The following is a 22,838-nucleotide window of genomic DNA, read 5'->3' as shown; positions in this document are numbered from 1 at the left end:
GTGTTTGTTTATGTGCTACACCATTCACAGTCTATGCAAAATGCAAAAACCAATTTAGGCAAATGCCCACTGAGACGTTGGCGTGCCAGTATCACACAAGGTTGCAGTAAATGTTTGATGCTTGTGGAAGGTGGAATTGTAAGAGGGGTGAGGTGTAACCACAGAGAAGGAGAACTTGCAGGCAATGGTGGAACTGCTGCTACATTGCACCAAAACTGCTACAAACGAATTGGCATCTGTTATGCTTGTCTAGCCTGGGTCAGAAAAACAAGCAAAGCGAGCTGTCGTTTTGTTCGTTTGTGCGAGGGGAAAATTCTGGCTTGGAGCAACAAACTTTCATGTATCTGCTGCTCAGTACCTGCTCTCTAGACTTTCGCTGTAGTATAACAGTGTAGTCAAGGATCTTAGGTGTCTCTGTCCTAGGTACTCTGAGGAACTTGAGCCCCCAAAAAATGTGTGTAGTCATATCCCAGCTCATCAAATGTCCTTTTCGATGAGCTAATTGAGCCTCGTTATGACGAATAATGTGGAAGTTGTGCGTGCAGCACACCTGGATGACTTCTGGTCAAACATTTTCCAGATGAGGTTGATTGGTTGGACGGGGAAGTACCCCTTGCTGTGCGCGTTTGTAAAAGCTATTCCGAGCCGGTCACTCTGAAAAAAATGTATAGAGAGGGGCTTTAATGGAAATGGATGCATGATGCGAGAATAAGCCAGTGGATGTCCCCTCAAATGTACGCCACGCAATATCATATTCAGAAATGTTTGGGCGAGATCCAAGAGTGATTCCCTGTCAGAGAGTACCTGTCAAAGTACTGAGGAGTTTGCACAAACCATATCTTGCATGACTGGGAAAGTAGGCTTCAACACAGTCACATGCAAGGAAAGTAGCACATGATATTCCTGTAAGCTAAGGACTTAAGCAGAAGAAGAGAGGTTGCAAAAGAAAATTAATTCATTTAATTCATCCAAGCAGATGCTGATTAGCACGTAACTACTCCTGGCAAAGTAAATGAAGCCAAAAGATTTTCTCGCATCAAGAGGGACAGAAGCTGTCGGAGGCTTGTGCAAAGGAGAAGGCACTTTGAATAAAAAAGAAAAATTTGACCGCACTACAGTCGAACCTCGCTACAACGAAACTCACGGGACACGTGAAAAATTTTGTTAAAGTGAAAATTTCGTTGTGGCGAAATTTGCCCCAAAACACTGTCAAATTTAACTACACACTCACAAACAATCACAAACATCATTTATTTCTGGAAAAAGTATGTTACGTTTCATTGTGACGAAATCTGACCCGAAACACTGTCAGATTTGCCTACACGTTCAAAAATGTCATTAATTTCCGAAAAAAGTCGGTCATCTTTGTTTGCCTCCGTCCTTTGGTCATCATCGCCGTGGTGTGATGTTCGCACTCAGTCAGCAGCTGCATTGCGACGTCGTCATCGTGGGCGCCAATGAAATTATGAATGACGTCAAAAGCGTCTATTACATCCAGTGCGTGAGGCGGGGCCGATGCATCTTGTTCGCCGCACAACACTTTCGCAACGATGTTGTGTCGGACCTTGAAGCGGGTCAGCCAACTTGTGCTTGCCTTAAAATCGTTGATGCCGAGCATGCAAGCATAGCTAAGTGCATTTTGCTGCAGCACGCTTCCGCTGATTGGCATTTTCTTGGCACGCATGTCGAGGAACCATGTAAACAACGCCTTTTCAAGATCCTCGTGTGCAGCTTGAGTCAACTTCTTCCGTTTGGCGGACGCCCTCGCAGAAGGAGCACTGGTGATCGTGTCCTTCGACTTCAAAATTGTCGATGGCGTGCTGTTGGAGATGCCGAACTCTGCTGCAAAGTCTCCTTTCTTTCTGCCGCTCAAAGCCTCGCTGATGATTCGCGCCTTCAGCTCCAAGGAAAGAAACTTCCGCTTTGTCGCCATGCTGACCGCGCGCACAAGCATAAACGAAAAGCTGCGTCGCTGCGTTGCGCCAGCGATCGTGTGACCTAGGATGGATACGGATTGGCTGTGGCTCCCGTTTGGCAAAGTGGGCCTGCGCCTTGTCGCAAGGGGGCTAGTCCCATCGTCATCACCACCAAACAATGGCGCCCCTCCATGAGTTTATCGGCGACAGTGCAGTGGGCGCACATTTTCGGTGAATTTAAGCGCGTGGATGTACGAAAAATTGCACACGATTGGGGTTATGTTTATTTTATCACAAAACAAGTTTTAAAGCCCAGCTCAACCGAGTGAAAATTTCGTTGAAGCGAAAACAAGCTCGAAAAATTGTTCGTTGGGGCGAGAACTTTTTTGCATTGACTTCTATGGCTAGCTGACGGGGAATTGGAAATATTTCGTTGAAGTGGCGTTCGTTGTAGCGGGGTTCGACTGTAACATGATAAACGCGTCAACAGTTATTGCCCGTTTATGTGGCGCTCTTCAAACCTTATCACCGTGCATGTGTAAATAAATTTGTTTCTATGTTCTGCCAGCTATTAGACTTGCGTTGTTTTGCTTTTTTTTAGTGTTTCGGATTCAACTGACTCAAGCTGATAAAGGAACTTTAGTGTAGACGTACGTGAGCTGCCTGATCGGTCCCCACTGTCCAGCCACCCGTTGGCACAGAGCTTAACTGGCCAAAGAGCTCTAACCAAGTGTAAAACATTTTAAACATTTGCAAAAACAATGTGTGAACGATTACACTCCTGCGAAAAATGTACACCAGCAGCAAAGAAGAATACATTTCGTTACTGCTACTGTGTGTGGTTGAACTCTATGTCGCCAGGTGGCTGCACCGTGCAGACCATTCACATTTGCGCTTCTGTTCATCCCCTGATACCACACGCAAGGCGACATGGCCAGGCTCTGTCCCCTTGTACTTGCGTTTACCCTAATACCGGACTCGCGAAACGCTATTGCGTTAGTAATCTTCCGGTGTAAAGTGACGGGGGCAAATGCACAAATCCTGGCGCCGATCGGATAGCGGCAGTCCGATGCGCTGCAGCCAGTCCACTCGTCTGCTGCCTTGCAGAGGGACATGATGTCGCAGCTTGACATATTGCCAGTCGCTATGTTTGCAATCCACAATGCAACAAAGTTGAATCATAGTGGTCGTGAAAAGACTGAGGCCGACTCTGACCATGGAGCTCTAGTCAAAATGGAGCATGTTGTAACACAAGCAGCTGACGCTTGCTGTGTGCCGGAAGTGCTTAAGTGTAGTGAGAAATTGTTCTTGTGAAGGCAAGGCACTGTATCCGCACAGTATGTTTGGCTTCCGAGCAAAGCTATCAACACAGGATGTCCTCCTACAGATTAAGGAAGAGGTCCTAAGCAAAGCACCCAAGACAGGAGAAAACATCATAATGACACTAGACATCAAGGGAGCCTTCGATAATGTCAGCCACGCAGCAATAATGGAAGGGCTTCAAAACATAAATTCTGGAAAGAGGACTTATGACTACGTGAGAGCCTTCCTAGCAAAAAGAACGGCCACAGTAGGACTAGGGGATATAAGAAGCGAAACCTTTGTCACCCCAAGCAAAGGCACACCACAGGGCTCAGTCATTTCACCCATACTGTTTAACATTGCAATGCTTGGCCTGGCCAGGGAACTAGGCGAAATCGAGGGCATACGACATGCAATGTATGTGGACAATATCACAATATGGGCCAACCAAGGAACGCTAGGACAAAAGCAAGAGAAACTGCAAGAGGCAGCAAAACGCGTAGAAAACTATGTTAAGGCAAGAGGCCTGGCTTGCTCCACAGAGAAATCGGAAATACTCAGAATTGGAAAGAACCCCACCAAGGCCGAAATCGAAATAAACTTAGAGGGCCAGCTTATAGCAGAAAAGAACATGATAAGAATTCTAGGAATGTGGCTGCAAAGCAGCGGAAAATGCAGTCACACAATTAGCTTACTCCAAAAATCGACAGATCAAGTAAGCAGGATGATTACGAGAGTTTCAAATGCATGAAAGAGGCAGACACAATCAAGTTGGTTGAAAGTTTAGTGGTCAGCAGAGTCACATACCTTACCACTTGATGAACAAGCTAGAAAGAGAACAAGCAGAAACAATACTAAGGAAGGCGTACAAAACGGCGCTACACCTACCGAGGAATACTTCAAACGACAAGCTACTGCAGCTAGGAATACACAACACGTTCAGCGAGCTGGCAGAAGCGCAACTAAACACACAAATAGCGAGACTTTGGCAGTCGGCTACAGGAAGAATGCTCCTAAAGAGACTAGGATACGATACGAAAGGGGCAATAGATCGAGAGGCAGACATCCCAGACAACGTCAGACAAACCCTCAGAATAAGTCCAGTTCCACGCAACATGGATGCGAACCTACACGCAGCCAGAAGGCAGGCAAGGGCAGATTACGTGGAAGGCCACCTGGCAACACAGGAAAACACGGTGTACACGGATGCAGGGCTATACCCGTGGGACAAGCACACTAGAACACACAGTGTAGCTACGGCTGTAGTAGACTACATGGGAGAGACAGTCAGCTGCGCAACCATAAGGAATTGCACGGTAGCGGAGGGGGAAGAGGTCGCCATAGCGCTTGCAGCGACCGAAGGCTACCGAAGTAACAGATCACTAACCATATTAACAAGACTCCAAAGCTGCATGCAGGCATTACATGCAGGGGAGAGTCTGTAAAGAGGCCCTGCGAATCCTCCTCGGAGCAGGAACCCTCGGGAATAAAGTGAAACACGAAATTTTCTGGATACCGGCCCATACCGGGATAGAAGGGAACGTGAGAGCAGACAGTCTAGTTCGCGAGATCACATACCGAGCTGGACAGATAGGGCCTCTCGAGAACCCTACAACGGTGGAGCCGACGTGTGCGGAAATATTAAACTACCATAGAGGGCAGAGAATCAAATATCCTCCGCCACACACAGTACTTACACAACAGGAAGCAGCCGACTGGAGAAGGCTACAAACCGGAACTTTCTATAATCTACACATACTAAGTAAAATGTACCCGACACAATACAGAAACTCCTGCCCATGGTGCGGAGAAATACAAACTCTTTACCACATAACATGGGAATGTAAGCATAACTACACATTCCATAAACATAAAAACCCGAGTGCGGAGCAATGGGAGGGCCTGCTCACCAGCAGTGAGCTCACCGCCCAAAGGGCAATGGTGCAGCACGCGTGCGAAGTGGCCAGGCTCAGTGGAGCCCTGGAATAGGGGCACACCCGTGCTGAAGAGCCAGGCAGCAAGCGCAAGACGGCTCACCGCTAAAACCCTTGATAGAATCAATAAAGTTTTTCTCTCTCCCTCTCTCTAGCGCATTCTCTTTCTGTTCCTTTCTTTTTATAGAAACAAATTAACAAACGTTCGAACTATTACGAACATCATTTGTTCACCATAAAGGTAGAGAGATTATTGATGACTCTTCACGGGCAGCCAATCAGACAGCTCGCCCTACTGATGTCAATTGGGTGATTTATGTCATATGGGTAGGGGCGGCTGAAAATTCCGCCGAGCAATGTGCTGCGATCGGCAGCGATGTACATTTTTATAACCTTATAATAAATTACACGCTTTACGCGGAGCACTTAGATGCGTCAATTAACGATCAAAAGGACCTACTCTAACGACGCTAAGTTTGTACAAGATCAACAAGATCGTTTCAGGGTCCCTTTAAAGAACCCGAGGTGGCCCAAATTACCAAAGTCCCCCACTACGGTGTGCCTCGTAATCAGAAAGTGGTTTTGGCACGAAAACCCCCCATAATTAATTGTTTTATTATGCAGAATAGAGGGCACTGACCGGCGCTACTTTGTTGGTCAGAAGTCCATGCTGTATACATAAGCCGGACTATCTGGTGATATACTGACCCACCAGCCTATAAAAGGTGCAGGCAGGGTGGTGGAGGCCGGCAAAGAAAGCTTTGCTTTAGAATGAGTTCACTGATGTACTATAGCCAACTATATGTACTATAGCTACTATTGTGACTGCACGTTGGAATGATGCAGGATTGCAAGGCTTTTGAATCTGACTACACTATGCATCCTACAGTCACATGCGAGGAGGCTTCTACATTGAGTTCTTGTGGTGTTACATAGTCGGTTTTGTGTTGTTGGCTTTAGCTTTGTTGCCACTGGCAGAATGACCAAATTAGCTCTATGGCCAGAGCTGCGGAGCCATTGTACATCTGTTAAGATGCTGTTAGATAGTCTGAAGCTTGATCACCATTTTTATGGTCCTGGAGGTTCATTTTGTTTCTTCACTACTTTGTGTTTGGAAAATATGTACACTAGTGTACTTGACTGTCCATCCACCAAAACCTAAGCTTAGGGATCAAAAACATGTTTGCACAAAACGGATAGTCCAGAGGATATGACAACACTGATTCTTGTTGTCTCACCATAATTCGCTGTAATTTGTGAATTTTCAGTTTCAGGACAAATGAATAGTGTCTCACAACACACACACATATAAAAACAAACAACCAAACAAAAAAAGAAGAAAGGGCAGAGCTATAGGTGCCTTTCTTGTAGTGCACCTACCAGTCTTGCATGTGAAAGTGCAAAGGGCCCAGAGGGCATTAGCTGCACCCATGTGTGGATATGTCTGTTTTCTAAATGTGGCCACAGAATGCCTTGCATGCAAATCTTCCAGCGCACTGTACTGGAAGCTCAGAGGAGCGCAGGACAGCCTGCTTTAAAAGGGAACAATAGGTTAGTACTATTCTCTCGACCACAGTGAAGACACGAGGGCCAGCCAGCTGTTTGTACATATGATGGCCTGAGTTGCGTTTTACACCGGACCACCCCCCCCCCTTTTTTTTTAGTAAAGTTAGGGGACTGTTGCCATTTTGTCCATGTTACTATAATTGGGGCGCTTTCTTGAGGAGAATGTACTGTATGTCAAGCTTGCATCGTACTGACGTAATGGGTGAGCAAACATACTTTTCTGCTTAAAGGTGCACTTCTGGATGATCACCTCGCTGCTCTGTATTTCCCACAGGCAGAAGTCGGGTGCATATCTTGTATTGTCACTTTGTCTGACAAAATATCACTTGCGCACCGTGCTTGGTGCACGTCTTGGATTCTTGGAACTACTTCATCTAGAAGGTAGTTCTGTTGTACAGTCGCTGGCCGATAATTCGGCCTGGCAAAAAAGTCTGAATGATTGGGAGCATTGCATTCAGAGACACTTTCAATTTCGCGTGGCTAGTGCAATAAGCATTGGCACCTATGAGCGATAGAATTCTTGGCACAGTACCAAGCACACTATCTTATCACAGTGTGGAAATGCTGCTGCCCGTGGACTCCTTTGGTGCTAGTCGTGTGAAAATGAAAGTATATTCGAAGGTGTTTGTCCAAAAATACGGCGTAAGTTTTTCAATATGTTGCTTGCATGCACATATGTATAAGGCCTTTGGCCTACGCAGTTCGTGGCCACCATTTCCTAGCAATGCCTTTTATGCTACTCCTTTTTATGCTTCGTCAGTGGCCATCTTCGTCATCAGTGGGATTGGTTGTCCATTTACGGTGTATACTAGAGTTTCATTGAACCGAGTGGAAGGCATTGCTACGAAATCGCGGCCCATAGTTCGACCATTGTCGTGCTGTTGCTGCAGATTAACGAAAGCACACGAAAGCAATGAATCTTCATCAGCGACTACTGGTTTGACTAGGCTTCACTTGTTCGAGTTTCAGGGTGGCGTCAGCGGCGTGGCCGGCAACCATGCCAGCAATGTATCTTAACTAAAATAAATATTTCTACTCACCTCTGTTCTCAAATCAGCACACGGTCGTGCAGTCGGAGTCTGAATTATGGCCCAATGCACTGTAAGGTGGCTGAAATTTTGCTTGCCCTTATATGGCAAGTGACGGTGCCACGGAGCTGTCTGAATAATTAAGCTTAACCAAATTATTGTTGGTGACTGTGGTTCACAATGGTGGCGAGATCCTCAACAAGTGCACATTGTTGTATTTCAGACAAGTGGAGCCCAGCGCTGCAAATTCGCACGGTGCTGCTGTCCATCCAAGCTCTGCTCAGTGCCCCGAACCCTGATGACCCCTTGGCAAATGACGTGGCAGAGCAGTGGAAGGTCAATGAGGCAGAAGCCATCAGAACAGGTTTGTCCTGCGTGCTGGGGGCCGCAGCCTGTCTTGACTGTCCCAGTCATGTGGTGTGGTGCTTATATGTGGCCAGATGCAGTAGAACCTTGTTTTTATGTTCCTGTTATGCTTGCCTGGGTCTTGTGCTTCCATAGGGTCGTGCCATAGCCTCCTGTATACTTTCATGCCTGCCCATCAGCACCGACAGCGCAGGGAACTGGTCGTCGTGCCTAGTTCTTTCGCTCACCACCAGTTGGCGGTGCTACCCCAGAATAGAAATACAGGATGCTCTACCGCAGCGTGTGCTGTAGCATAACTATATATCACATTATTTTTTTTGTCGGTGCCAATTATATCGTTTTAAGACATCTGCGGCATTTAACGCCGACACAGATGCCTACAGGCCACTGCGAATTGCCTCTGCCTCAGGAAAAAGAAAAAAAAAACGATAAAAGGAAAACCACAGCTCTCATCTGTACTGCTATGAAACTTAATTTTCCTTCTGCTTATTATAACATATGTATTGTATGTCAGTGTGGAAAAAACATCGGCTCAATAACTGCACAAGAAACACTTTTATTGCCATCATTTGGATTTAAAGTTTGTGGAGCTTTCATGACAGGGGCTTCTCTAAAAAAACTTTTGCGATGTTGTTCTTGTCCGTTATCTTCAGGGCAAAATTAGTGAATAGAGGGCGGAAGAACTTCATCAGCATGATCTCAAACAGCTTCAAGTGATGCTCAGACACTGAAAACTTGAATAGTTCATGCTCTCGCAGCACCTGAGGAGCATTCACGACAGTCTCCCTCAGCGGCTGCTTAAAATTTCTTCGTTAGCAAGCAATACTTCAACATACTTGTGCAAAGAGTTCGTCTGACGAATACAGTGAAAGCTTGTTAATTTGAACTTCAATCATTCGAATTTATGGATAATAAGAACTGTACGATTTGGTCCGGCCAAGCTCCACAGAAGTCTTATGCATAAAAAAGTCCGTTAATTCGAACGCGAGAAGGTTCCGTCACGGATAATTCGAACTATGCACCACCGTGCCGGCGGCTTGGCGCCTGGCACACGGCCATAGAAATGCGCCTACTGCCTACACACAAGCCTGCATCGCCTCTGGAACGGAGAGAACGGTGAGAGAAGGCAAAATCGGGAAAGATCTAACCGGCGCATGATCGGCGAGAAGGCAATGGCAGCTGCCTCCTCTCAGTTCTACGTGACCTTCGGGACTTCTTGCCCGCCGCGAATCTCGGAGGCTTTGCAAATCTTGTGTAGCTGCTAATGTTGCGCGGCAGATGGCGTGGCAAGTACCAAAACACAGCGAATCAAGTGCGTCGCAGCTGCGCTTGCAATCAAGAAATGACGAATCGGGGCCTTCACCACCTTCACATGTTCAGCGTCTTTGTCTCAGCAGTCTTCATCGGTAGTGCACGTCTGTTTTCAGCTTAGGATGTACCTGCCATCGCAAATCTTTATGATGGTGTTAAGCCTTGGCTAACGTTCGTTTCGGTGGACATCGGTGGTGTGGCACAGTCGGACCCAGAGCTGCAACTTGAAGATGGCGTGTGCCCGCAGCACATGCCATCACTTTCTCACACGCCAAATTTCTGACATGCCCTACTGCCTCCAAATCACAGTGTACTGTTGCTCTCCTTCACTTTTGTTAGTTCGAACTTTCGTTAATTTGAACTGAAGCGGCTTCCCCTTGCGGTTCGAATTAACGAGCTTTTACTGTATTACGAAACTACGAGTTCGTCTGACGGATACAACAGACCGCCTCTGTCTTAAAGTGTAATCTGAGAATCTGATATTGCCGAGGGCTTTGGCTTTGTAAACAAACTGAGACCTGAGGCATTCTTTGCAAGACACCCGCTCATTAACAGCTCTTAACAGGTATCTGCCAGCGATAGCTGGTGCTGCACATTCTGGCAAACGAAGCGTTTCATTGTGCCGGGGGGTGTGGTTGACCAGCGCTGCTATCACCTCTTTGGAAAATTCTTCGGATGGTTCTGGCATAGTGCTTACGTGCATTTGCCAGCGTAGCGATGAGCATGTGGTGTCTTTCGTGTCCATCACATTGCTGCTTTTTGATTTTGATGCAATGCCTGTCTTTAAAAACGTTCTTGTTCCGCACAAAGTTGCTTGCACGTCTGCTGGTCGTTGCTTCCAGCTGACCTCCTCAATCACCCCCAAAAAAAAGATTCAATGGCGTCGGACGAGAGCTTTCTAGTCGGAACAAATCGAAAGTGCATCTCTGTCGGCAAGTATCTGATGCATTCCTCATTTGAGCGAGTGGTGATAAGCAAGGCTTCATACGTTTCTTTAGTCAGGAAATGTTTCGCCGTGGACTGGCGCTTCAAATCTTCCGGATGTTGTACAAACTTGGTCTCCAGCCAGTGCAGACGCTCATCATTTTCGTTGTCTAATTGCTTGAAGTCTGGGTTATTTTTGTGGACTTGCTGTGAACAATTACTTGTGTCCCTCAGGGCAAACCATCTGTGCATGGTTTCCATAAAGACCGCCGTTTCTCCGACAGCCCCAAAACTTGCATCGCAGGTGTGGCCTGCCTGTTCTTCCAATAACTTCAGCGCTGCCGTGACAGGAGGCGAGAGCAGCTGAACCGCTTGTCATTCATTTTCTCAATATTGCTCAGGAAGACGTGCTTCCTCGTAAAAAATCAAACAGGCTTAATGAGGCTGACTTGTTGCATCTTGTATAGCTCCTTCACATACTCGGATGTCATGATGCCATCTTCGCCAAGGTCACGTCCCAAGAATTGTGATATCACAATTTTAATCAAATGACATGGATCGAAAGCCAAGAATAACTTGCGATCTGAGCTTTCAGGATGACGGTATACAGTGGACAATGTTTGCACCACACAGCATTTGAAATGCTGCCACATTAATCTTATGATTATCAGTGACGATGCGCACCACAAGAAAGCTGACGGATTCAATTTCCTTTAGCACGCGGCGCATAACTGTGGGAAGTTCTGCTCTAGTACAGTTCCTTGTGAAGAAGTACGCCACTGGAATTCTAGATCGAACTGAAAGTCCGTTCAGTATGAAGCACAGCAGCACATTTGCTAGCACAGGCTCATTTGTGCTTTTCGGTGGAGGGACGTCTCCATAATGAACTTCACCGATAAAGGTATCTTTTTGCTTCAGGTGCAGCAGCCGCTGCTTTATCCTTAATTTGTCAACCATCAGAGAGCACATGCGAGCTTGTGGCAAACTGTAATTGGCTATTTCTGCGGACAGTCCTTCCTTTAGCAGGTTAGTAATGCTGACTTCTCCACCTGAAGATCCGTGGTAACGCTGCAGTTTACTTTGGCAGACGTAATATTCCTTTGCTCCTCATATGTTCGTACGCTCGTGTTGATATGTTGGGCATTACAACAGCATGATGTATAGTCAGTTCTGACCAAGTTGGTTTCACTTTGCGGTAATTTTTCACTTGTTCTAAGAGTACTGAAGCACCAAAGTCGTTCTTGTCAGCCTTTTCGAATACCGTATTTACTCGCATAATGATCGCACTTTTTTTGTCAGAAAAATTGACGCAAATTCAGGGGTGCGATCATTGCGCGGGTTAAATTTCCCGCGGAAAAAAAAATTTTTTTTTTTCGCCTCGCGTTTGCTGCGGGATGCGAGATTGCGGGTGCAGGACACCAAAACAAAAATGGCGGCCGGCGGAGCAAGCCGAACGCGCCGAACGCGATTTTTTTTTTCTTCTCGTGAGTACATTACGTGTATTGAAACAGTTTCTTCCGTATCAGTGATGAATAATATCGTTAATATCGGCAAGTTTGCGGCAGTAACGTAGCCATGTCCACTTGGAGGAGACAGAAACAGGTGGGCGCGCTTAACTGCCAGTGACATAGAAATGCATGGCCGACGTGCTGCGGAAACTGCGGCATCTGTCTTCACTACTATCCTAATACGGCACGTTTCCGCTAAGGGTGGGCGAATATCTTAGCTGTGTTACAAGCGTCGGCGTATGAATAGGGTACACTTTTAACGTATCAGAGTAAACGTGGCTACTATCATTGCCGCGCGCGATTTGTTGCGTGCTCACGAGTGCAAAAGCAGATGAAAAGAATCGAAATGCGCCTTTATTGTTTTTGTTGACATCAACCATTATAAAGCCAACCCATAATAAAGGCGATTTTGGTTGTACCTCATTTTGTCATGGAAGTGCGGAAAGTGATGAAAGTAATGAAATGAGGCATCTACTTAAGAATGTTTGGTGCGTGCAGGCCGCTTGGCTTGTCTTGAAGAGTCGTTCGCGTAGCATTCGACAGATGGTAAGCGCGATCATTATTAGCTAGACTTGGCACGCGACATATCGCTGCGGCAAGTTCGGGGTGTGATCATTACGCGGGAAATAAAAAGAAATCGAATTTTGACGACAAAATTTAGGGGTGCGATCATTACGCGAGTGCGATCATTATGCGAGTAAATACGGTACTTCTAGAAATGCGCTGACGTTACTCTTCCTTCAGCTTCTGGAGTTTTTCTTTGTTCTTATCCACAAACTTTTTTTAGTCTCGGTATCTGCACTTTGAGATCACGTTCCCTGTGTTTCCACTTCTGATGCTCAGTGACCGAGACTGAGGTTCGGTAGGGCACTTGTGCTTGCACTACTCGATGCCATTAATTTTGCATGTTGTGGCAGTCATATATGAGCTGCTTTCGGAAGGAGATTCCGATTCACCTGCTTTCGCACTTGGCTCTTCATCATTATGTGAAAGTGCATTGTCGGAACACAATTCTTCTGACGTCTGCTCAAAATTTGTGCGTTTTCGTACAGAAGCACAAAACAAAGCACCACCCTTGCATTCTTTCATTGCTGCACAACTCCTACTGGGTTTGCTACATGGTTGCAAGTACGCTGGGTACTCGTCGAAAACACTGGGAACCACTCCTTTCTTCAGTTTTCTTATCTTGCACCCTTCTTTAAAATCAAACGCAATGAAGTGACGACTGCAGACTGTGGAGTAGCAGCAGGAGGTGAAATTCGGAGTCCAATTGTCCCTAGATATAACTTTGTGCCACTTCTCTCTAAGTTCGTCATCGCTCGCAATTTCATGAAATGAGATGCCCGAGACCTTTCTCTTACTGTACGAGGTGCATCCAGGTACACAACAGTACGCCACACCACTGGGTGTCAACTCGCAAAGCGCCCCATCAAATCACCTAAAGTAGCATAACTCACTTGTGACCACTATGTCTTCTCTTCGGCCACAAGGCTCTCGTTTGCGTAGCTGCTAGACGTCCTCAATGAGGCACCGACAGTGTTGCCACAGCCACAGTCCTTCAATACCGTGCCACAGCTCACCACGTCCATCAAAGGCAGAAGACGAAGACAAGTTTTTTCCCACCCGTGGACTGCTGCAGAAAAGTGGTGATCTCTCAGCAAACCAGCGAACTGTCAGCAAACGAGGCAAATGAGAGTTGTCTCGATTTGACTCTAATGGAAACGTGGGCACTAAATTTTTTGCGCCTATGCACGGCGGCTAGCGAACTATTCTCAGGTAGCAGCGCCCTAAGCGGGCGACGTGCGAGGAGGTCAGGCAAGGAGGTTGAACGGCGCTCCCGGAGTGAGTGTGCGGGCACAAGAAGTATATAGGAAGCTATGGTCATGCGTATTAGCTTCCCGTTTGTTATGTTTCTTTTCCCAGTTACGTCCAGAAACTGCTCCATATTAAAATAACCAATTGTGAAAAAAAGTGTTTAAGGATCAACTGAACTGCCAGGCAGCAATAATAGTATTTACTGAGCAGATTTTTGATAGTTTGTTAGTGCCTGTTCAACTTCAAATAAGGTTTCGTGTGAAAGTAGCTTTGTGCGTCATCAGGACTGCTGCCACAAGCATTATAAGATGTTACGTTTTCCCGGATCATATATTTTTTTCTCTGGTCTCCCTGAATATATATCAACAGAGTTCTACTGCATACCATACAGTCTAATTTTAACGCACACCTTTTTTCCAAGGAAATGTGGCTGAAATCTGCCTGTGCATTACAATCGGATACAAAACCAAAACAACATTCATGGCATTTGCAACAGCCTACTTTCAAAGCAAGCTTTAGCACAATCGTCACCACAAGGTGGCAACAGAAAAATTTCCATGCGCAGTTTGCCAGCAATGACACAGTGCGCTAATTTAAAATATGAGCTGTTTCACATGCTTAGCTGCCAGCAGCAGATCCGTCTCATGTGTTTTTGTCATATGGGAGACTTCTATGTTGTAGTACAAGCTAGTGAAGTGCTTAGGCAAGGCGTGGGCTGCCATCTCATAGAAGATTGTTACGGAGTTCTTCAGGAAATATGAGATACCGAACACAATGGACTACATGGAGGATGACATGTTGTACACCAAAGACAGTGAGAAAGAGCTGTGGCAGTGGACAGAGTGAATAAGTCTGCATTCTCAGAAGATAAATTCTGCAGGTTTCAGCTTTGTTGGATCGTAAAAATTGAGGTATGCAAATCGTAAAGGCGACAGACTTAAGTGACTTGTTGCAATGGCTCATACCTTAGAAATAATGGCGTCTAGTCGAGTGGTACAAGAAATGTAGTCAGCAATGGCTTACCTCCTTAAGGCTGAGGCTACAAACGCTGAGCAAGGTGAAGCAAACAGTGCACACATTCATTGAAATCAACCATACAACACACAGAACAGCATATGTTTCGATAAAGCATTGCATAACCCCCCTCAGAAGTACGCTACGGCCGAGGATACTCGCCAAGTGGGAAATGAGGTGTGACATACGAAGTGGCGGGAGCAAGGCATTCGACCGTGAGTGCTGCCTTCCCCTGCGGAGAGGATGCAACGTAATGTCGAAGAGAAACGTCGTTTGCGCGAGTTTTACCCTGCTTTATGAGCGCACGAAGCCGCAGTTAAGGGTTGAAAACGAGCTGAAGAAGCTGAACTGCAAAAGTGCGAAAGCAGCAGTGCGGCGATGCGAGACAGCAACGTAGAGAGGAGGCTGAAGCTCGCAGACAATGGCTCGCCGCACATATACTTCACACTGCGACTTGTTATGTCTTGCGAGTAGTCTGACCCCTCCGATTGTATAACTTAATGCATTACCAAGTGTGCAGCATGCTTTCGCCTTCACGCATTACGGAAATGTAACATGCTGCCAAACATTTTTCTTTCGAAATTGACTGGATGTTAGATTTTGGTGCATATTTTCTTACTTAGTATTTTCTCACTTTGAGCTTAAAAACTGGATGTGTTCAGAAGTATGTTAGAATGGGGCGAATACAGTAAGTCACCTGTGTGTATGGGTTGCCCTGTTCCAACTCTGACTGCCAAAAACAAAAGCCAAATTTCTGAACCACAAGTTATGACAAACTTATTTGGCATCTCTAAGCTGCAGCCCTCATTGATGCTTGCTGTGGGAACTGTACGCTGCATTACTACCCGTGTCGATACGGCTGTAGTTGGGCCATCATCGAAACTAACGCCTCACAGACGTATCATGCTTATGTTGGCCAATAGTGTGCACTTCACATTGTTGTTTATACACTGTGATACGCTAGCAGTGTTGGAAGAACTGTGACAGTTGTGCGAGATGGTGCCAGGAGTGTTCCTATGTGTCATGCTGCTCCGAAACGTCACTTTGTCGGGAAACTGCACCAAGCCTGCGCCAGATGAAGCATAAGAATTAACGTCAGCATCCATCGAAGCTGCCTCGGTAATAAATCTGAAATCAAAACCTAAAGCCCGCCACCGTTTTCATCATTGTCATGGAAGTCAATGGAGCGGCCACAGTCATTGTATAGATGATGCCATCAGTTCTCTACTCATAGTTTTCATGCTTTATTTTGCATTTTTCTCTGGCATATGTTCCAATGTGCTGCTGCTGTAGTGTGTTTGGGCCATTAGTGCCGCAGTTCCGCATTCCTCGTACAAGCATGGCGCAGAGCTTGCTCAAATGAGCATGTCAGATCAAAAGGAAGCCTCGAATGAAAGAAGCCTCGAATGTCTGCTCACACATCTTTTAGAGCAGTTGTTCGCACTGTTACTTTAAAAAAAGATGTCTTGTATACATACACTCAGCTTCTAACATATAGTTTGCTTTTGAGTGAGGACCTTCTTTGCAACTCTGCACAATCAGAAGATCAGATTTCATGGTTGTAATTTGAGCAGCCTTCATATGTTCCATGGTTGAATTATGCAGGAGAGATAGTGCTCATCAGAAGAGACCTGTAGACATTGCGCATCCTAGGGCGTGGTCTTGTTGATGGGCTCTTGGTCCGCAGACTTTTTTGTGCTTGGTCTTTTGAAGTGCGCCGATCTCACTATGCTTGTTGCATGCCTTAATTGTAAAAGCCGCTTGATCCATCTGACACATTTCTATAACTCCATAAACAATCCTCCTTCCATGCTATTGACCATTTAGGGTGTATTACGTAAGGGGTGGCCTAACAAACGAAAGTTACGAAGAACAGTCATGTGAAACAGTATGATGGGACATTTTCTGCAAACGTTGATGGACACATGATGGCTGCAATGTCACAGTTCCGGAAGGCCATTCCTGTATACTGCTGTACGAAGAGAAAATGAGGCAGTGAAAGTGGTAGTGCGAGCATGTGAGCGTGCACTTTGATCCGGATGGGTAGTGCAGTGGGATATGCGCGTCATTGGGATGTGTAGAGTGCATGATTGAGGAAGCTATCGAAAAACTTCTGAAGCAAATAGGGGCTGGCGATGCGGCGACACACAGAAAGATTTAGAAGACCGGTATTACGTTTGAGGGGTGATATGCTTACCGTATTTACTCGAATCTTTGTCAACCCCAATTCTAAGCTGACCCTCGAAAGTCCGAAGCCAGAAGGGAAAAAAAAAGAAAGAAAACTTATCTCGAATGTAGGCTGAACAAAAAATTGAGCTTAGCGTTCATAAATTGGAAGCAGCATTTATTGAATATGAACATGCCGAGCTCATCCTACGTCATCTTAGCTGCTAGCCTTGTCGTTATCTTCTTTATCGCTGTCATCCTAGTTGCAGCGCACTCAAAAAGTGTCTCCCGTTGCCCCCTCCAACGACAAACATTTTTCTCGTCGATGCCAAAGTCCCACCCGGCTTGAACGTTTCACGATGCCTCTGTGGCATGCACAACTTCTCGCTTGAAAGCGGCACTATAGTGGCATTACCTATTTGTTGCCATTATGATAACGCCATAACTTCCAACCAACTAGAACAATTCACTCTCGTATGCAGAATCCACTCGTGTGCCGCTGATAGTAAAATATATCAGAATTTTTCAAAGAAATAATGTCGGCAGATGCAGTTGTAGTTTCGAAATGGCAGGTGATTGGAACTGGCCAGGTGCTTTTTCGAAGGAGCTACGTTGCCGCATTTTATTCGTTAGATGACGTGTTTAACAGAAACTTGCAGTTAGATGCAGGAAAGTATTGGGAACAAAAGTAAAGGTACTGAAATTCCTATTTTCGTATGAAAGTGGTGTCGAATCATAAATGCTGATGCCAACTAGTATCGTTAATTTTTGCGCATATTGAAGGAGAGTCCACATATGTCGGAACTACTGATACAACGACCGCGTCTCGCAGCACTATTGAGTTTGTTATATGTATACAGGTTTGACTGTATACCATTTTCATACAGGCACCTGAAGGTCTTTTTCCCTCTAGTGATTTTGGTTGGATACTCTGTCATCACTGCCGCGACTTTCACTCACAGCTGCTCCTTGTCTTTCTCTTCCCATTTTGTTTCAGCGAGAGAATGGACAAGGCAATACGCAATGGATGTCTGAGTCATAGCAAGAGGAGGTGGCAATGGCTGATGGCGGCAACGCTTTGAGGAAGTGTTTTTTTCTTAAAACAGCAACTTGGAGAGGAACTAAGTACACAAACAAGAACCTAAGAAGAAAAGGACACTGTTGCTGACGGGGCCCAAACATGGCACCGGCGCGGTGCTGCCTAGGGGGCCACGATTGTGTTTTTCCGCCACCTTTTTCATCATCCATCGCTCTTCTAGAGGGGGCTTGGCCAGACTGTGGGTGAAACTGGTGCAAGAGGTGGGGAAGGGCCGTCGTCATCAGTGTGTCTCCATTTCGAGCTCGTCCTATTATAAAGAATTTTGTCCCGGTTCCTTTAATTTTTTTTCTTTTATTTTTTTTTTTCTTCTCCCTATCTCTCTCTACCCTGATTGAAACCCCGCTTGCTCTCTCTCCTGTCTCCTCTTTTCTTATCTCTTCTTTCTGTTTCTTTGCCTCGAATTGCCGGTGTTTTCGTGAAACTGTGAATACTATCGTACAATCGTGGCCTTGTAAATAATTGTCTCCCCCACTTCTCGTTATTTTCTTAAGTGAATGGTGGGGATGTTGATTGTGCTACTAGTGATTGAAATGGTGTCTTACGATCGCCACTGCGACTGCCCCTGCACCCCGCCTTGCCTGGAAGGTGATGTTGATGATGATGATGCCTTGCTTGTCTCCTCTTCCACGAGTGTCCCTCCCGGCACGTGCTTATTATTTTATTTTTTCCGCCTTGTGTTTGTGGTTCAGTTGAGACACGGATGACGACAGGCGCCCAACTCTTCTCTGGATTACAACAACAGTGTGTGCTTGTGCGCGGTTGGGTTTTTTGCCACTTTTTTTTTCTCTGGGGGGAGGGGGGGGCCTGGGAGGGTGTATGAAGCTATACATGAAATGTGCACTTAGGAAACCATTATTATTAATTTTCCTTTTCAAAGGTCTTGTACAAAGTCTCAAAATAAATTTTTTTTCTTTTTAAAAATTGACACGGAGTCTGCTGTGTTCATTTATTGTTTGCGTGGTTTGTACACCTCCTTGAAATACCATTAAATGTAGAAAGAGAGATTCGAGGGTCCTTAGAGCTCCTTCATAATAGATGGGCTCCTTGAATTCCTTGAAAATGAGGTTTGCGGCCTACTTTTTAAACATTCAAACTAACGAACTCCGCACAGGGGCTGTGTCATGGACACTGTCTATTGCTAAACAATTCTATACATTTTCACTAAGCAATTGCAATGTGGTGTGTTCACAGCCACTAACGACAGGCTTGCTTAAATAACCATTGCCATGACGAAGTTAGACAAAGCCAGATCATGTAACCAAGTCATGCCACCCTTTTGTTGTTTTGCTAGTGGGTTCAAGTCGCAGCCATTGTGGCTTCATTTTCAAAGCTTAGATACTAGAAAGGGCTGGCAGAATGCAAGTTTAAGCCATTTGGGCTTTTAACGCGATGAGTATCTTTGGCTGAAGTTGGATGCTACTAACCATCATACCAGAAGGCAATTGACATCATTAGAATGGAAAAGTCAGCTTTGAAAAGCCACCTGAAGAGCTTGGAAGTGTGTGTCCAACACAGCAGTTGCTTAGCTGCAATTTCTTGCCGCTAAGAAGGATATTTCGCTGTATTTCAGTGCATGTGTACAATTAGGTTTGCTTCCCCTCCTTGAATTTCTCTGCGTCTGACTTTTCTTTGAATATTGAGTTGGGTCTTCTGCTGAACCCTGATTGTTTAATGGGACGCTTAGAATATTAACGATTTTTTAACTACACTTTTGCCACTCTTACTGCAAGGGGTGACTTGGTTGTCGAGGAATAATGTCATAACGAGAGATGGGTGGCGACACCAACTTTAAATACCCGAACCAAGTTTCTCTAACAAATTTCTACGTCTACTCTGGTCTAGTTAATTCTTTATTGGTAAAGAACACCTGCCTAGATTGCATTTCGAAAAAGCTGAACGGCCAGCCTAGTGAGCTTCAAGAATACTTACATTGCCAAAGCAGCTTAAATATAAGAAAATACTTCAAAATCCATGACATTACATTTGTGTGTACCAGCACTGGGGCTTCTCATAGCATTCAATTGGCTCTGTTTTCCTCTCGTAATAACCAACCTTTTTTTTTTTTTTTGCCAAATGGATTGATATAACCCTACTGAAAGAACCCCGCATTCCCCATAACTTCCGATATTCAGTAACATGACGCATTGGAAAAATAGGTGTTTTTATGGGTTTGTATGTGTCTCACATTGGATTATTGGCTATCGGAGTTGTGAGGCGTATGGTTTTTTTTAATGGGTGATGCTTTAGAATGCCAGTACTGTAATGTGTTATTGCTCTTTGATGTTCCTTTAATGCAGGAAATGTCTTGATGCTCATGTTCCTTGGCTACTTTAGTGATAAAATGGTGTGGCAGTATTACCCGCATATACCACATGTCTTATAGCAAGGCGTGGCATACACATGTGCCTAAATACATAAGGAAATTCTCGCTCACGGATAACTCCGTCGACGCCGGTACCAGAATTTCTGTGAAACGGGGCCCTTAACGCTGTCGCGTTGAAAAGCGCTTATTTCTACAATTAGCTCTACGAGTGAGCACTTTCTGTGCAGCACCTGTTGGGGGTGGGGATCGGGGAACGAACGAATAGCGAGAGCAGCAGCTCAACCGCCCGTGCAGAATTCACGGGGAAGGAATTGGCAAAAGGTAGGCGTTGTAGATGGCGATTTCTGTTTCTCTCTTCTCTTCAACTTCTATGCACAGCTTCGGGCGTGACAGAAAAGAGCGGTAAGGAGGCAAGGGGGCCCAAGGGACCTTTTGGCAGGAAAAAGCGTTCAGTGGCTGCTTGATCGGCACAGAATTCGCACAGTTTCTTTGGCGCTGTGCTTCTTGCTAGCGAGAAATCCGCTCTAAACGTGCGTTGGACATTTCCGGCCAGCGGATTTTCACCTCTTACGGATCTCCATATTTACACGTAAGTTGTACGCCTTGTTTGCGCTATTCGAGCCCATATCGTGTAGAGTTGATTTTGAGAGAGAATGTGGGCAAGTATCGCTCAGGCTGTGTTTCGAGAGCTCGCCTGCACTTTCTTATCTGTTGAAATCAACATGTTAATAGCGCAATTCGATGCCTTGTGGTCTTTGTAGCTGCACTTAATGTGCAACAGTTAACATGCCATAGCTTGTCAGGCAAGGGAATTAAGAGTGTAGTTGCATTGTGATATGCATCGAGTACTGATGTGTGCATGCTCTACCCATAGTGTGCCGTGTGTCATGTGCACAATGTGCATGCGCTGCTGTCGTGAATATGCACATAATATAATTTGAAGAAAGGCGAATTTCACCTCGCTCGCGTCGCATTTTTGCAACGGTTATATTGAAGCTCGATGACGTCTTACTACGTGTGTAAGTGCGATGCGTATTTAGTGTTAGTAATGAGAGATCACGGATTTATCAGAACCTGTGCTTATGTACAATGCTTAAAGGGCTTTGAGAGAACAAAGCATCTGGTTCAATATTTAGCACCCATACAATAGTTATACATGTCCCATTTCTTTAACATATATACATATATTTTTATGTACAATACATGTCTTTATTTCAGATGCCAGAGCGGGACCACGGCAGAAGCAGTCGACCTGGCTGCACAGTTATCTGGTGAATGGGCTTATGCAATTCAAGAAAGGACATATTCAAATGCCTATACAAGACAGTCATTGGTTATGTTTCACCTAATCTGCTATCGCAGCAATTCACAACAAAATTTTCCAATTTCTGTTGTGCTTATATCTAAATGTTTCAATAAAACTCTACTAAAAATCAACTGTAGTGACAACTGGTCTACAAAGCGCTCGCATTCTATAGCGGGCTATTAAGACACAAACGTGTGCATGATTTAAATAGCGAATTATACAGGATCTTCTTAATGTCAAGCTATCTTTTATTTCTGTTGCAGATACCAGCATGCTGCTTCTTCATATGGGTTGCACTTAACAGGCAGATGATACTTTCTAAATGAGTAGTAGTGCAGAAATCGCTAATTGACAAGATCGTACTGATTATCTTTTTAATAACTTTCATGCGCACATTGCAGTGGCGGAAATGAGCCTGCTAACATGCAGGACCTATTCAGTTGGAACTAGTTTTGTAACTATAGTGCCAGTTTCAAGATGTACGTCAAAGTGTACGGCAACATTGCCTTGGTGTCGTAGCTATTGCTGCATTACGAACACATCCAATGCTTGAGGGAAGTAATTGCAACATCAACTCATCTTGCTGACTCGCTACGTATGTCTCAAAATTGGTTCCAAGTGAATAGGTCCTGCATGTTGACGGGCTTTAATTTCACTGTTACAGCATGTGCCCTAAAGCGACTAATTAAAAAAGCGTGATTTTTTCCATTAAACACTTGCCCTCGCGTCTTATCCAGAATGTATTGTCCGCCAGTATCGCCTAGTCGAAGGGTAATATGGTGGTATCTTCGACAGGGCGCCTTGAAAAAAATTGCCATAAGAAAAGCACCCGGTAAATGTGACTCAAAAAGAAGAAAAAAGAAAAGCCTTAGTATGGATACCAGCAAAAGAACGCTGGCCGCGGACAATCTACGCTCTTGCCGTCGTGGTGAACTCGTCGGCCCGTGTGTGGGCCGAACGCGGCTACGAGGATTTAACCGGCCGTCGTGACGCCGGCCCGGTGTCGTCTGCCGACCGCCTGCCGGTGGTGGCAAAGGGGCTGGCCATTTGCAAAAAACCAAGCCCGTCCCATCGGGCCGTCAATTTCTTAAATGGCCATGGGCGTTGGTCCGATCTTCCGCCAAGCTAATTTTAGAGCCCAGTAGGCGTCCGTTCCTGCGGCGAGCGTTGGCGTAACCAAGCGAACGAGCACAGCGAAATATGAACGCGGAGTGCGCGGGGGATGAAAGACGCAAAAAGGAAAGCGGAGGACGAGGGTAT

At 45.5% G+C, this 22,838-nt stretch overlaps 1 protein-coding gene across 2 annotated transcripts in view; it reads left to right on the top strand.

The window, feature by feature from the left end:
- The window catches only part of LOC126528083 (ubiquitin-conjugating enzyme E2 N), a 28,833-nt gene extending 7,124 nt beyond the window's left edge, over positions 1 to 21,709 (top strand). The window contains exons 4-5 of one of the 2 annotated variants that reach the window (XM_050175947.3): positions 7,970 to 8,110; positions 21,491 to 21,709. In XM_050175947.3, coding sequence (XP_050031904.1) covers positions 7,970 to 8,110; positions 21,491 to 21,621 — 272 coding nt within the window. In that variant the 3' untranslated portion in view covers positions 21,622 to 21,709. Of the gene's footprint in view, positions 1 to 7,969; positions 8,111 to 17,847; positions 18,875 to 21,490 lie in introns of those variants that run through there. The other variant, XM_050175948.2, reaches the window with a different exon arrangement.
- Positions 21,710 to 22,838: the final 1,129 nt, after the last annotated feature.

The sequence above is a fragment of the Dermacentor andersoni genome, chromosome 9 (genome assembly GCF_023375885.2).
Source record: "Dermacentor andersoni chromosome 9, qqDerAnde1_hic_scaffold, whole genome shotgun sequence".
Classification (NCBI taxonomy): Eukaryota; Metazoa; Arthropoda; class Arachnida; order Ixodida; family Ixodidae; genus Dermacentor; species Dermacentor andersoni.
The sequence above is the reverse complement of the archived record's forward strand: the minus strand, read 5'-3'. Positions and strand labels throughout refer to the sequence as shown.